The sequence below is a fragment of the Aulonocara stuartgranti genome (genome assembly GCF_965226115.1).
Source record: "Aulonocara stuartgranti genome assembly, chromosome: 1".
NCBI lineage: Eukaryota > Metazoa > Chordata > Actinopteri > Cichliformes > Cichlidae > Aulonocara > Aulonocara stuartgranti.
Window position 1 is genome coordinate 3921428 of NC_138939.1, and position 16399 is coordinate 3937826.

Below are 16399 nucleotides of genomic sequence, written 5' to 3' on the forward strand. Positions count from 1 at the left end.
ATCTCTTCACAGGGCTGGGCTCCCTCCGCTTCACTCCCTTCCCTCATTTGCTCTCTGATTCAGCCCCCTACCCTGCAATCCTCTCTCTTGTTTTAAAAATGTGAAAGGAAGTGTGCCCTTTTTAGACTCTCGTTCGCTGCGTTATTATTATTATTTGCCTTTTTGTTCTTTTAAGACAAAGTGTTTAGTTTTTTGCAGAGCTGAGAGAGAGAGAGAGAGAAGCTGGAGGGATAATTCACAGTTTCGACATTAAAAAAACAAACAAAAGCACAATGACATGTTCCTGCAGCTCTCTTACCCACAATCCTCCTAATGTTTCAGCCAAGAAATATGTGCTAATTTAGCAAGACACAATAGATGGATGCGTGTACTGCATATGGCACAGCTATCACAGCTCACAAGCATATATATATATTTGTATGTATATATATATATATATATATTATATATAATCCTTATAAATATCTCTTACCCTCTTCCCTCCATTTATGTTTATTGAGTAGTCACCTTGAAAGGCAGCTCTGTGTACTTTGTATTCTGCCGAGCATCTGTTAAAATAGTCTCTCGCAGCCGCCACATTTGGTATGCCAGAGGAACAGCGTGCACGGAACAGAGCAACAGAGCGAGCATTTCCTCCCTCCCGCAGTCCACACGTCCACTCGCATTTCTTTGTTACAAAGATGTTTGAATTTTTGTGCACCCTCCCCCGGGTGAGGAGGAACGAGCAGCGGCGGAGCGCAAATGCGAATAGGAAATCAAATGAAGACGCGGGCACGGTACTAAGTAGAAAGCTTGATGTCTTACAACCCATGGAGCGTTGAAACTTGAAACACCCAACCAATACAGAATTACTCAACCTAGCAAAAGACACATTACCAGAAAAAAAAATCTCACCCTGGAAACCAGTGATGGTCGAAGCACTTCTTTTTGTTTTTTTTCTCATACAAACATTGACAGAAGCTGTTTACAGCCAGGCAGCGAGAACACGATGTGTCCACTACAGTGAAACTGCATTGGATGGGCTACTCAGTATGATCCACCTCATCTTCACTGACTTATCGTGTAACAGTGTGAAATACATGACATTTATTTACAGAGCAGCAAGGTGCTAAAAATACATTTAGTGGCATTGAGTTGCTCAGGTATATATATATGTATGTATGTATTAAAAAAATCCTGGCCAAAACATTTTCATATTTTCTGCCTTCAGCTGGCAGCTCATCCACACACGAGGAAATTTGGGGTTTTAGTGTCTGTGACTGGAACAGATTTTTCCGACAGTGAAGCTAAGCTCCATCATGATGAGTAGCCCGAGTGCAGGCTGACGTTCTGAAGCATTTAACCTGACTTGTAGGTTTGATAACGTCTGCTCCTGCAAAATTGCCGTCCAAGGTAGAGTGAGTGCAGAGCGGCAGGCTCTTTTCATTGGGACACTTTCATCTGTCTCTTAGGCCCCCGCTTTGATTGACGGGTCTCATCATCCAGTAAATACAACACAGTTCGTGTCAGCTGTCAGCAAAGTGCCAGTCTCTCGCTTTTCCAGCCTGAGTCGCCGCCAAGCGTCTGCTAATTGATTGTTTTGGGCGGCCCCGTTATCAGGGTCCAATCAGTTTGTGTTGGAGCTCAGAGGTCGCTGGCCTCGGCTCGCTCGTACAGCGCCCGAAGCTTCTCAAAGCGAGGCCCCCACTCCCCGAGCGTCTCCTCCCTCCTCGCCTCCACTCCCCCTTCTCCGCTGCTGCCTCCATCCAGCCCTGCTGAACTGAAGGAGCTGAGGGAGCCGGCAGGCGAGCCCCCACCCTCGGTGGAGAAGACCTGCAGGGAGTCAAAAGGTCCCGTGTCTGGATGCTGGTCAGCATCGCGGATGATCTCGCACAGGTAGCGGGCCAGATCCTGGCTGGAGAAGGACAGGGAACGACGGGCTAGCTGCGAGGGACGGGCCTGGCCCTGGGCCGGCAGCCTGGTGGGGGGGACGTCCCTGCGGAGACTGGTCGTTGTGGTGGCCGTGGAGGAAGTGGAAGCTGCAGAGGGAGGCAAGGTTGTGGAGCTGGTTGTCCGGCTCAGGGGGTCCAGCGGCTGGGTAGAGGGTGGGACGGGGGGCGCCTGGTGGAGGAGGTGATGGTGATGATGATGGTGGGGAGGAGGAGGGTGGTGCAAGGCTCTAGAGCGGCAGTACTGCACTGACTGGGCCGGGCTCGGCTGGAGGGACTTCTGCAGCTCTGCCATGTCGTAGGCATTCTGGTCTCACACACACACACACACACACACACATTTACACAAAAGCAGATGAAAAGTCTGAGTTAGCACAGGAGCTGTAAAAACAGAGAGGGACTGATTGTCTGGGGGAGAAAGACGAGGCAGAAAAAAATGAAATGTGACAGTGAGAAAGCAGAAAAATGAAAAGAGAGCAGAAAAACAATCGGCTCGCCCCACAACGTTTACTGTGAATGTTCCACCTATTTAAGTTTCCAATCTGTCTCCATTTACTGTTGCAGAAAACTTGTAATTCGAAATATCTCTGTATGCATGTGAGAGACCAAGAAGAAGAAGAGCAAGATGAGGGACATTTCTCTCCCTCTCTCCACTGCAGACAGCTGCCATTACTTTGTCATGTAGCGCAGCAGCAGCCACTTTGGTACTAATGTGATTCCACCAGAACTGTAACCAGGGTGGCAGAGATGCAAAAAGATGTAGGAGGAGGAGGCGGCGGAAGAAATGATGCACAAGGAGGAGGCGTGGGTCGCTTTGTGAAACTGATTATGTGATGAGTGCTGTTTTTATTCCTCTAGAGCGATTTCAAACAAGACTCCAGAGAATTAACCACAGTGGCTGCTGTGTATAGGGGATCAGTACTGTGTGTGTGTGTGTTTGACTGCAGGTAACGGACAGAATCTTGAAGGTTTTGGGGTACTGATAAGGCCAGACAAGGATCTCTATATGAAAGTGTTTTTTCCTCCTCTTTGTGTGTGTTTCAGCAATGATTTCAGCAGCCACATGTGTTTGTTGCGATCAAAGCTGTGATATTATGCAAGCTCTTAAGTACCGTTGAGTGCTTGTGGGTTACATTGGCTGGTGGAGAGGAGATAAGGATTTTGCGTGGGCCTAATTAAAACGCTAGCACACACACTGCAGGATTTTATTCCAAATTGAATTGACAGAATCCATCATAGAGCTGCTGCCATACATCCACTGCTAAGAATTTCCAAAATAAAAGTCTTTGAAATCAAAATTAAAACATCTCAACTTCAAGCAAGCACGTGGCGATGTAGCAGTTACATACTGAACATCACTTTTAACAGTTGTGTATGTGTGCACAAAGGTTTCTTTCTGATTTGCTTTGATAACTTTCCCAGCAAAGGGTACAGTCTGCATGCATGTGAGCGTGCGAGGGGTGTACCTGGTCCTCCTCCCCACCGCCCTCCTCATCGTAGTTGAGGACGTTCTCCCGGATGTCCTCCCAGCCGTCGTGATGCGCCGAGACGTGGTAAACGCCCTCTTTCAGCCCTTTGTAGGACCTCCAGCGAGTGTAGAGGAAAATGCCCAGTAGCAGCACTGCAGTTGAGACAAGACGGTGTTGAAGGCATTAGCATTACAAATTAAATGATTAAAATCCTTCAATCAAGATATGCCCTCAGAGACAGGCGCTCTTGATGGAGATGGCCTTGAGCATCATTTGAGAAAAGTGCGAGCCGAGACGTGATACGTGTTAGGAATCAAGTGACGCTTCAGAGTTTGATCTAACAAGTGTTCTGCTGCTGGTGTTTAACAAAATATATTTCAAGGACTGGCAAAAATCTCTGTGACAGTCAAAATCTTTCTCAAGATTGGCAAAAATGCCATGAGTGAGTTCGTGCATCCTTGGGAAACCTCGGGGGTGCAGAACAAAGTGAGATTAATGGGTTAGTGAGGTACTTCTTCTCACCTGGCTAGATCACTATAGTTACCTGCTTCAGAGCAGGCTGGATGTTTATCATGATAAAAGCCTGATCTGCTGCTGAAAACAGTGATGAATTTGGCTGTTTGGTTGTTGAACTTTGGCCTTTCCGAGTTCGGGCATTGCATTCTCCTTCTGAAAAATTAGGCATATTTCATGAAAATATTTTCACACGAAAAATGTCTTTAAACAGAAACAAAGGAGGTCACATGACCAACTGAGCTAGAAGGCAGGTCAGCCTCTAGGCTGAGAAACAAACACCTCATAGGTCTTCAGGTGGCGCCTTCATTACAGGCAACAAAACACTACTCTCCGTGTCAACAGGGACGAGACGTTCCAGGTAGAGCTGCAAAGATTAGAGAGCGGCTAAGCGTGATGGACAGACAAATCAAAGTCTGGGTCAAAAAGAACATTTATGAGACGTAGAACAAATAAAAGATGCTGGACACCATCTGCCAAAGAAGTTGATTTGCTCAGAGTAAAAGGGATCTTAACCAAGCGAGGCTGTTTGTTTATCTCTTCATCCATTGGATGGATAACAACGTGGCCTTACTGATTTCCTCATAAAGCTGTTGTAGTAACAGCTGGACTGTACAGTGAGTAAGAAAATACCGTCAGACTAAACCAACACAGGAGGAGCTTTGAGAAGCAGATTACCTTAACAAGGTCCAAGGTAAGCACAGCTGCGATTGCTGAAACTTTGCGATTCTTTGATGAAAAGGTTGAAGGACACAATTTTAATTTCCTCACCAATGTCTTGACCGTATTTTCTATTCGCTGAATGAAATAAAAGTGCAATAGCTGACCTTTTCCCCCCAATGAATGCCGTACTTTATTTCATGGGCACGTTAATTTCATTTTATTTTTTTCTTTAACCACATTTTACAAACTCCCTGATTCTGCACCTCTGAGAAACTGGATCATTACAATCATATCAGTTACAGCGCTGACTCGAAGCGTCGCCTCTATCATGTTAAATAGTTATTAAGTATGAAATTAAACATCATATCAGTGGCTGACACATCTGGCCACAATCAGATTTTCAATTAAAGACTAATAAACATGTGAACCTAATTAAAATGCTAATTTAAAATTATTCACAACCTCATTCCTTTACATCTGCTAGCATCACTGTAGTTAGAGGTAATTATAGCCATGTGACTGACAGGCTTTGTAGACACTGAACATGCTTCGGATTATAGGCGGCTCACTTAGTGCTGACAGTGTTTGACTGTAAACGGCATTAAGAGGGTACTGATACCGGCCTCGATAATGGGAGGGAGGAAAATTAGCCGCCTGATGTCTTATTGGAATTAATTACACTCCCATCATTGACACATTTAACCTTGAAGGGAACCTACTATGCTTTTCTGTCATGATGGGTGCTCGTGAGCTCAGCCTACATAAAAATAATCCACAGACTGTATATAAAAGACAGACGTAATCACACTCACTGGTTTTAGCTTTCTGGTCTCTGGTCATTAGTGTTTTGGAACCAGAATTGATCACATTTAAGGTGTTAACACTGTAACATTTAATGCTGTTACACTGGACATTTTAACATGGCATCCATCCATCCATCCATCTTCATCCGCTTTATCCGGGGCCGGGTCGCGGGGGCAGCAGCCTAAGCAAAGAGGCCCAGACCTCCCTCTCCCCAGCCACCTCCTCCAGCTTATCCGGGGGAACACCAAGGCGTTCCCAGGCCAGCCGAGAGATATAATCTCTCCAGCGTGTCCTGGGTCTGCCCCAGGGCCTCCTCCCGGTGGGACATGCCTGGAACACCTCACCCAGGAGGCGCCCAGGGGGCATCCTTGTCAGATGCCCGAACCACCTCAGCTGGCTCCTTTCGATGTGGAGCAGCAGCGGCCCCTCCCGGATGGCCGAACTTCTCACCCTATCTCTAAGGGAGAGGCCAGCCACCCTTCGGAGGAAGCTCATTTCTGCCGCTTGTATCCGTGATGTCGTTCTTTCGGTCACTACCCACAGCTCGTGGCCATAGGTGAGGGTAGGGACGTAGATCGACCGGTAAATTGAGAGCTTCGCTTTTACACTCAGCTCCCTCTTCACCACGACGGACCGGTGCAGCGTCCGCATTACTGCAGCTGCAGCCCCAATCCGTCTGTCAATCTCCGGCTCCCTTCTCCCATCACTCGCGAACAAGACCCCGAGATACTTGAACTCCTCCACTTGGGGCAGGAACTCATCCCCGACCCGGAGTGGGCACTCCACCCTTTTCCGGCTGAGAACCATGGCCTCAGATTTGGAGGTGCTGATCCTCATTCCTGCTGCTTCACACTCGGCTGCGAACCGTTCCAGTGCGAGCTGGAGGCCCTCACCCGATGAAGCCAACAGAACCACATCATCTGCAAAAATCAGAGATGAGATTCTGAGGCCACCAAAGCGAAAGCCCTCCGCCACTTGGCTGCGCCTAGAAATCCCGTCCATAAAAATTATGAACAGAACCGGAGACAAAGGGCAGCCCTGGCGGAGCCCATCACCCACCGGGAACGAGTCCGACTTATTGCCGGCAATGCGAACCAAGCTCTTGCAACGGTTGTATAGGGATCGAATGGCCCGTAGGAATGGGCCAGACACCCCATACTCCCGCAACACCTCCCACAGGACACCCCGAGGGACACGGTCGAATGCCTTCTCCAAGTCCACAAAACACATGTAGACTGGTTGGGCAAACTCCCATGCACCCTCAAGTATCCTCGAGAGGATAAAGAGCTGGTCCAGTGTTCCGCGACCAGGACACTTGCTTGAACAGCCCCTAGTGGCCAATAGAAGAACTGCAGGTGCTGTCAGTTGTTCGTGCCTGTGCTTGAGGTACTGCCTGTAAACCACTGATTGTCAAACTGTGGAGTGGGCCCCAGAGCCACCGCAGTCAGGGTCAGGCTTCCAGTTATCCAATTCAACCTGTCCCAGCTGGTATTGGTGGACCAGTCAGGGTACATCCTGGAATGGGCGCCTGTCTATCACAGGGCCAACACAGTCACATACAGCCTATTTCTAATCACAAATTAACTTAAACAACATTTTTTGGACTGTGTGAGGAGGCCAGAGAGAACCTGCACCGACACAGGAAGAACATCACAACCCCGCCCAGAAAGGTGGATTCCGACCCAGCACCTTGTTGTGAGGTGACAGTCCTGCTATCGTGCTGTAAAATTTGCACTTCTAAATAAATTCAACGTATGCCGCGTTTCACTGTAGACCCTTTTTTCATTGTTGATAATGGATGAAAACTGTGGGCTGTGACCTTTCTCTGGCTTCTGACGAGGAGCATGCCAGAACAAGTTTGAAACTAATGCTGTAAGCCAGAAACACAAGCTTCAAGCTGTCCTAAATATCCCGGGCATGCCTGCCAGATACCATAGCTATGAGAACATCAACCCCACCCACCTGCTGTTTGACCCTTTTGTTTATGAGGGGCAGCCAATTAGCTAGTGGGCTTAAAGGGAGGGGCGCTGAAAGGGCTCGTTTCACGCAGAGAGCGAACTGAGCAGCTTCACCTGGGCCCGGTCAAAGATAAATAAAGATTATTATGAACTGGGTGTCACACACACACACACACACACACACACACACACACACACACACACACACACACGGATTTTCTGCTCAAACAGTCTCTGCGTCTTTCTCACTGTAGTGTTGCTGTGACCTTTTCAAATGTCTAACAAATCCCCCGTATGTTGTCTCATACCTATCACCTCTCGCCTTTGATAATACTACTCTAAGCCTCTCCATAATATTAACCTGCTTTACACCCACACAAACGCTTTAATTTTTTCCCTTTAATTCAGCTGCACTTCCCGCCACTCTCAAATCAAACAACCAAATCAAAACACGTTTCCTGCAAAAGAGGCAACTTGTAGAATCTGGAGTGCAGCGTTTAAATAATATTTAATAATTTACAAGCAGACGTCATTAACTGAGTGAATTACTCACAGAGACATATGCTATCTTCAAATCTGCTTCTCTTTTTTCAAAAGCAGCAGAAAGCTGTGTTTAATCACATTTGAGAACAGCAGCAATCACATACAACAACTGGCAGCATTATAAATACCCAAGCTGCTCAAATCCGATTAATCCGAGGTAAGACACGAGCGTGAAAAATCTGGAATCTTAAACAACTCAAACCCATCTGAACGTGCACGGTCTCTTCTTCTGCATCAACCCCTGCGTTTTAACTCTGAATGTCTTTCTCTTACATCATAACTAAAACCCAGCAGCCACTGCATCATGTAAGCACACCAACAGAAAGCACTCAAACGCTCTGTGAATTGATAACACCCCATTAAACAGCCCACCCTCTGACAACTCTGTAAGAGTAAATTCACTCAGCCAGAAACCAGCTGCACAGTACGAGAGGAAAAATCAATATTCATTTACTGTCATCTTGTCCCCCCTCACCACAACTCCAGCGCCTGGCAGATATATAAGACGAAATTGTTTCAAGAGATTTGCTGTTTCATTTTAAGATGGGCGTTATGGCTTTTAATGGCGAGTGAACAAGAACAAGGGGGAAAGGGGCTAAAAGAAAAAAGACTTTTGTTTCAGGAGAGCCCACGTGTGTCTGACTGCTGCAGTGGCTGCTTTCATGTTCGAGAGACAGTGAACTGGCAAAAACAAGGTCACAGGTTCAGTCCCCCTGCCCTGACTGCAATGAGCCTCATTTACTGTGAGGTGCCCTGAGCTTCCCCAAGACAGAAACAATAAATGAGTCGAAACAATGTGGAGAAGCAGCTGGTCCAGCAGCCCGGAGGTGCCCAGAGCCAATGAGATTACACGGCTGGAGGATTTAAGGCCATTGAGAGGAAAATGCACAATAGCAAGAGCCAGGACAAAATAATAGATAGTGTTTTTAAAGATTTACAATATAAGGGTGCCCTGTGGACTCTGACCACCTGTGGCACAGCAGCACGGTGGAGCTATGTTTCAATTCAATGCAATTTAATTCAATTCTGTTCTATTTATACAGCGTCAAATCAGAGCAACGGTCACTCCGAAGCCTTTATTTTGTAAGATAAAGACTCCACCATAATACATTGAAAAGAGCAAGCACTGGTGACGGTGGGAAGGAAAAACTCCGTTTTTAACAGGAAGAAACCTCTTACAGAACCAGGCTGAACATCTCCCCTTCAAGGTAGACTCCTGCTGCATATCTGCAATGTGTTTGGTGCTGCAGCTTTTTCAGATAGTTCCCTGGAAGTCCTGTTTTGAACACCTGTGCTTTGAGCCCAAAAGCTGAAATGTAACTTTGGGGTAACGGCAAAGTTGCAGGCAGCCAATTCTGAAAGCTGACCTTGTAGTGAGAGATGCTTTTGTTCTTGTGGACCTAAAACATTTACTTTTAATGCACTGAGGGGCCACACAGGGGTGGGCTGTGGAACCCTGATGGCAAAACATATTTTTGCACAGATGGACATCAGAATTGCAACGTAAAAAGAAAAAAGATGTCCTTTTATAGAATACCATCATGGAAGTAGACCTTTGAAGCCAAACACAAACATTTCCAGGTACAGACGTTTAAACAGGCACTCGTGGCTCAAGAGTTGGGAGTTCACCTTGTAATCGGAAGGTTGCCGGTTCGAGCCCTGGCTTGGACAGTCTCGGTCGTTGTTTCCTTGGGCGAGACACTTCACCCGTTGCCTACTGGTGGTGGTCAGAGGGCCCGGTGGCGCCAGTGTCCGGCAGCCTCGCCTCTGTCAGTGCGCCCCAGGGTGGCTGTGGCTACAATGTAGCTGCCATCACCAGTGTGAATGGGTGGATGACAGGTTGTGTAAAGCGCTTTGGGGTCCATAGGGACTAGTAAAGCGCTATACAAATACAGACCATTTACTCTCTCTGCTGTGCATTTTCCACTTTCCAAGGTTTCACTTCACCGTTTATCAAAAGCAGAGTCAGTATTGCAGTTAATAAAGATAAATACACCAACTGCAAGGCTGGCATTTTATATATATTTTTATATAATCAACATTAGTTTGGTAGTAGAAGCAGAATGTAAACAAAGCAGAGCTCATAGATACTTTGACGACAACATCAATCAATATTAATGGGAGCATTTTATAAACGATTGGGGCATATGATGGTATTATATCTGTGAAATGACATTTACTTTATACTATGACTAAACACAGCCCTTTATATCTTGAGATACCCTGGGTGTTACAATGTAACGACAGAGGATGCATTTGTGAAGCCCAGAACTACCTAATGCTTCATTATGTAGCCAGGAAATGTTCTGGAAACATTCCTCAAAGATTTTGCTCCACATTAACATGACAGCATCACAAATGTGGCCCAGACCTGTTGGCTGTACTTCCATGATGTGAATCTCCTGCTCCACCACATCCCAAAGGTTCTCCATTCAATTGAGATTTGGCGACTGCAGAGGTCATTTGATAAATGTTGCCTTCCTATTAGCTTAAAGCATTATCCTCTGACATCAACGAGACATTTCCACTCAGAGAACTGCTGCCCACTGGTTATTTTCTTTCTGATATACTCAGAATCTAGCACCAACAACCACACCAAGTTGCCTAAGTCATCTTTTTCCCCTCATTCTGATACTCAGTTTAACCTTGTTGCCTAGATGCTAAAATGCATTGTGTTGCTACCATGAAATGGGTGGATTATATATATATATAAATATAGATACAAAATTAAATAGCTGGTGAATGAATGTTGACAGATTGAGCCTGAAAGACAAATTCATGTTGCACAAACCTGTGAAATACAAAAAGAAAACAACCTTGAGCACAGTCCTAAACTTTGTGCTGGGACCAGCTCCCATCGCCTGTGATGATCGTCTGTCAGATGATTTCTCTGCACACGTTAGAGGACCATGCTGAAATTGGCAGTGCATTGGACTGCAAGTGATCCAAGTGTAGTAAGAGAGCTAAACGGGGTCCAGCGTTACAGAAGGAGATGACCTTGAAAAAGAAATTTGCTTGTTATGGTTACTCACAGTGTACTGCCTCTTTTTCCAACCCCCACATTTTCAGAGGCTTTAAGGCTTTTAAACAGTGAGCGGTTAATGAACGACTAGAAATCCAGTTTCACTATGAGTTACACGTACATTTGTGCAGGCTAACCAACGCTTCATTAAGCATTTCTTTTTCCCACAGCACAAAAGAAAAGATGTGACAAAGCACACAAAGAAATGTGATCCTAAGCTGACGTGAGATTGCTGTGCTCCACCGCATTAATCAATATCCTTCGCATTATGGCACAGGCCTATACGAAGAGAAATACAACCTCTATAGACTGAAGCAAATAATCTGGAAATATAAGAGGTGTGTTACTGCTTAGTTTATGACGGTGGAGTTTATGCCTTTATGTGTTTATGTTTCTCCTGCTCCCCTCTGCTGAGAAGCAAGTGTGTGTGTGTGTGTGTGTGTGTGTGTGTGTGTGTGTGTGTATGAAGAGGTGGCTGGAGTGAGCTCCACGGGGAGGTGAGCAAGGAAGCTGGAGGTCAGGGTGTACAAGAAGAATCTGCTCTGTTCAAAGTCTTCTCCAGAGGGCAAACAAAGAAATGGAGAATTTGATCGGTATTTCTGACAGTGTGTGTGTGTGTGTGTGTGTGTGTGTGTGTGTGTGTGTGTGCTGGAGAAAGTAAAGAGCGAGCCTGAAAAGAAAGATTATGTGTTTATTTGTTTACACTGCCTCCAAGGTCCTGTGCTGTCTTTGACCATCACTCCTTTCTCACTCTCTCTGCTTAACTCTTACTCCTGCCTTCAACTCGCCCTCCCTCCGTCCAAACTCCTCTAACGGTTCTCTTCACTCAGCCGCTCCACCCCTTCTTTAAAGTTTGTGTCTATTGATTCCATTGGACTTTAACAACAAGCGCTACGTTAGGTCAAACCCTTCAGCTATTTCTGGCTCTTCAACAGACGCCCTGGGCTATTCGCGCACGCTCCTTAAAACCTCGCCTAAACCACTTCACTTCCAGCCCGTCGCTCGCTTCACGATGAGTGTTACAAGCGCTGCTAACAAGTAAATGTCGGGCATAGAGACCCTTAAAACTCGACTTTCTTTATAAGACTGCGTGCAGCGAGGTGGCATGCCGCTACTCTCTGTGATGAGCAGGGATATCCATCGTACCTTCAGCAGTTCAAATGGCACTGAATGAGCGAGTGCGTAATGGGATTTCCAGTCAGACAATCAATATCCGAGCTGCCCTGCAATGAGATCAGTGTCTATGAGAACGTCAACACAGGTCAATAATATAGTATGGATTTTACCTCATCAAACTATAATTCTGCTTACTGGAGCCATCTGTCTCTGTGGGCTTGATCTATCACTACTCTTCTTCTCGCTGCTTTTTTTGTTGTGCTATATTTTAAACAGGATTTTAAGGTCAGTACCAATATGCAGCAGACAACGTCTCTACACATTCACAGGTGCAATGAGTTCTTTTTGTTTTTTCCTCTGGTTCCTGGAGTTAAATGACTACATGTACCGGAAAATGATAGGGTTGAACATTAATAATGGATTCCTTGCAGGCGCTGAATTTCCAGGCACTGTTTGGGAAGCCAAACTGCCCCTCAGTTGTAGTAATACAAATCTTCCCACACTGACTATATTCATGCATAAAAAACTAAGTAAATTGGCCCCCAAAGTTATTCTTATTACTTATTGAATGTAATTCATTTAGCTCACAGGGCAGTAAAGCCCTGCGTGGAAAGTTAATAAAACACTTAATCCAAGGCCAGTATCTGTCCAATGTCTTAGCTTAGTTTTCTGTATTGTTCGCTTTCTCAAGGTAACTGTGCTCAGCGAGTCTTTGTATCTTTTGCACTCTCCACTGCTCTTGTTATTGATCAAAATGTGTCCTTTCTTTAATCCTCCACCTCCTGTTGTAAAAAAAAATTGTGCCAGTGGTGTCATAGAGGTGCAGTCGTATCTCAGCTGCGCTCTGATAAAGATGCGGCTATGAATAGACCCTCACACTGGGACATTTTGGAGCACGGGGTACAAACAGACAGAGAAGCTACAGCGAACGTTTGCTGTGGAGAGGTAAGAATTAAAAATAGATGTTTTTTCTTGCTTCATTCAGTACTTTTAATTCTGTGCGCATTCTGGCGAGTTTTCCAACACATCAGCATGCACCTTGGATCGCTGAACTCTGTTCTTGTTGGGTTGAAGTGTTCACTTTCATCGAGTGTGGAATTTCAGATCATCCGAAGCGGCCTGGGGGGCGTTCAGATCCACGTACCGTTAAAATATAAATGCAATCAGCGTTTTGTCCACAAACAGTCGGCGCAGACATTAACTGTGAGAATGCACTGCAGATAAACAGACACACCTCGTTCTCTACTTATTGCATTCAGAAGTGTTTCGGAAAACTTCACTGGAATACAAGGTCTAGATTTTCAGCAGATATAATTATGGTTAGGTGTCTGCCCAGCAGGGTGACGACAATACCCCATCACCCTTTTATGGCTGAGAGGTAAGAACAATCAAACTAATCCAAATTTGAAAAGATCGTAATCCGGTCTTTAAGTGATGACGTGATGAATCCTGCTTCCGGGCCCAAACTACTCTGCGTTTAATAAGGATGTTGTGTTTTTAACATGTTTTATTGCTTTGCATCTTGTTCTATTTAATCTACAAGCTCCTAAAAACAGTCAGTGATCACTGTCGGCCTCTCTCAGTTTTTATTACCACTGTTTATTTTAAAGCTCAGTTTTTAAAACTAACCTCGTATTGTGGATGGATTATCTCAGTTGTTCTCCTGACTGAAGTTTGGTCCGTTTACAGCATCCTGCTATGCGATTGCATTTGTCCCTAACCATCGGGAACCTTCACGTTAACTTTTATCGAGTGGAAAAAAGTTAGCGTTCATCCTCCAGCTTCACTGTGTTTATGCTATGCTAACATAGCTGTGTTGCTAGCGATCATGTAGCACATCATTATATACCAGCTAGCCCAACTTCAGTAACCCTACAAACGTCACTGCTGTTTAGTTTTCTGTCTTCATTTATGTTGGAAGTGATAGCAGAGCTGTACGTTTGAATTGTTTCAGAAATCTCTCAGTCAGATCATGCTATATTATATTTAGGTGGAAACTAGTGAGCTAACTTCCTGCTAACTTCTAACTCTGTTACATTTAATAAATTGTGTTTTCGTGGATGCCTGGATGTTAAACTTAATTCTTACACCTGGTAATGCAGCAACGCTGATCATTTTGTTACAGATGAAAAAATTTTGACAGTTTTTCAACTCTGTGGCAAAGATTGGGCCCAGACACGGCTAATGACGTCTGACTTAAAGACCAGGTGAAAATTAACAACAGTAAATATTTGAAGTTAAAAGACTGAGACCAACAATAGTCCAGTAAAATCTGTCCATTCCTAAACCTTTCGCTCTCTCTCTCTGATGGGTTTACTTTGGTTTTCGAGCCTAAACATGTTATCCTTCACTTGCATCCAGTGTTGCCAACTTTGTCGCCAAATTTTATCGAATTTTCAGACCCCTTAGCAACTTTTTTTTTTCTAAAAAGCGTCTAGCGACAAATCTGGCGCCTTTTTCTGGTATTATTGGAGACTTATTTATGACGACTTTTTGACGTGAAAGCGCGTATCGCTCTTACTCTCAACAAGCAGCGGTGCTGCCGTGGGCACCTCGCCCGTGCCAAAGCGCTCACAGGCGGAGGATAGTCCTCCCCCAGCTGCTATCAGGGCAGAAGATGTTCACCTATGCGTCCAAACTGCAAATGAATCGCGCATGAGCGAAGCCGCTGCTCCCACACTGACTGTAACGCAGTCAGTACTTCTTTTACTGTTATGTTGTTTTGTGGATCACAAGGTTTAAAACTACTTATAAACACACACACACACACACACACACACACACACACACACACACACACACACACACACACACACACACACACAAAGTAACTCCACCACAGTGCCTATATCGGGTCACTTTTGCCGGTCCAAGCCCGGATAGAGGAGCAGGGTTGGAATTGTGACATTAAAAAAACAATAATTGCTAAAAGAAATTTAATTTGTAGTTCTAAATAAATTCTAAATGCATTTAGGACGTTTTTTACTCCCTTTATGTCTCTTCCACGATGTTATTTTTCTCGTCTACAATGTTGGTTACAATTACATTAGCATGACCAATTATGCAAATTAGGCAATGACATCATTTAGCGACTTCTAGCGACTTTTAGGACAGCCAATAGCGATTTTCCTTACTGAGGAGTTGGCAACACTGCTTGCATCAACATCTCACTGCACCTCATTCTGAAATTTCCTGTGAACAGCTACAAAATACAACGTTTGGATTAACTTGTCATGGAATAACAAGGCAACAGACCTCAATTGGTCATGAAACTGCTGTCAGTCAATTGTCCAATTACTTTAGAGTCTCTGAAAAACAGGGGACTGTGTATGTCTATAATTCCTCAACAGTTAATGCAATACTTTTGTTAAACCCCTTGAATTGAAGCTGAAAGCCTGTACTTCAGTCACATCTTGACTGTTTGATTTAAAACTCAATGCTGTGACATGCAAAGGCACAATTACAGAAACTGCATCATCATTTGCATTTTTGGACCCGAATTTAAATACAGGGTCAGTAAAGTAACATAAAACAAAGCCAGTGAGGATACGCGATACTGCCTCACATAGATGGTTTCTTTTATGCAGTGCTGGGTTGACCCACTTATCTTGGGCAGTGAGTTTTCCTTCAAAACAAAGAACTATAAACAAACAAAGAAAAAGACAAAGAACGCAAACATAAAAAGCCACAAAACAAACATACAAATACCGATCAGCAGTTTATTCTCTGTAGTGCTTTTAATAAATCATCCATCACTTTTGAGTTTTGCAGGAAAGATAAACATAAATAAAAATAAAATGTTATTTTTCAGAAGGACTGAGGGGACTCCGGCTGAGCCTGCTGGTTGAGGCGATGCAGGTTTTAATGGCCCATGTGAGGAGCTGGTTGAGTCCCAGTGAGAAGCAGGTTTAATGGCACTCGTGAGGGACAAAAAGCAGCTCAGGAACATTGTGCTGGCTTTGACTCTAAATGAATTTTAAATTACTTTGCGCACTTTTTTGCCTTGAGGAAATTTCATCATCAAAAAATAAAATAAAAAAATCAGCAGGCAAATTTCCCCTGTGATGGACCAAGTTCAGTGTCGGTCCCCAAAGTATTTGAACAATCATCCAGCTCTACAGGTGACAGCTGCCACTGCTGCCTTAAACAGCACGCTTTAATCTGAAAACTGTTAGCAATGTCGCTACAAAGGTGCACCTATATATCGTCTCCCTCCTGCTTGTGCTGTGTTCTCTCCTCCTTCACTTTCTGCAGGTATATGGAGAACTGCATGTTCTGTACTTATGATGCAACCTGTCGAGCGTTTATTGTTGTATTGTTTCTTGTCTCTCTAAGATCTTCTTTTCTGTCTGGTCTTTCTAAGCAGTCACGGCAGATGGCTGC

At 44.8% G+C, this 16399-nt stretch overlaps 1 protein-coding gene across 2 annotated transcripts in view; it reads right to left on the reverse strand.

Annotated features, from left to right (window-relative positions):
• Window positions 1–449: 449 nt before the first annotated feature.
• LOC309714747 (neural-cadherin) overlaps window positions 450–16399 on the reverse strand; it is a 335326-nt gene continuing 319376 nt past the window's right edge. Inside the window, exons 36-37 of one of the 2 annotated variants that reach the window (XM_082547420.1) lie at window positions 3395–3549; window positions 450–2235 (exon numbers count right to left, since the gene is read on the reverse strand). In XM_082547420.1, coding sequence (XP_082403546.1) covers window positions 1624–2235; window positions 3395–3549 — 767 coding nt within the window. In that variant the 3' untranslated portion in view covers window positions 450–1623. Of the gene's footprint in view, window positions 2236–3394; window positions 3550–3941; window positions 4067–16399 lie in introns of those variants that run through there. The other variant, XM_082547421.1, reaches the window with a different exon arrangement.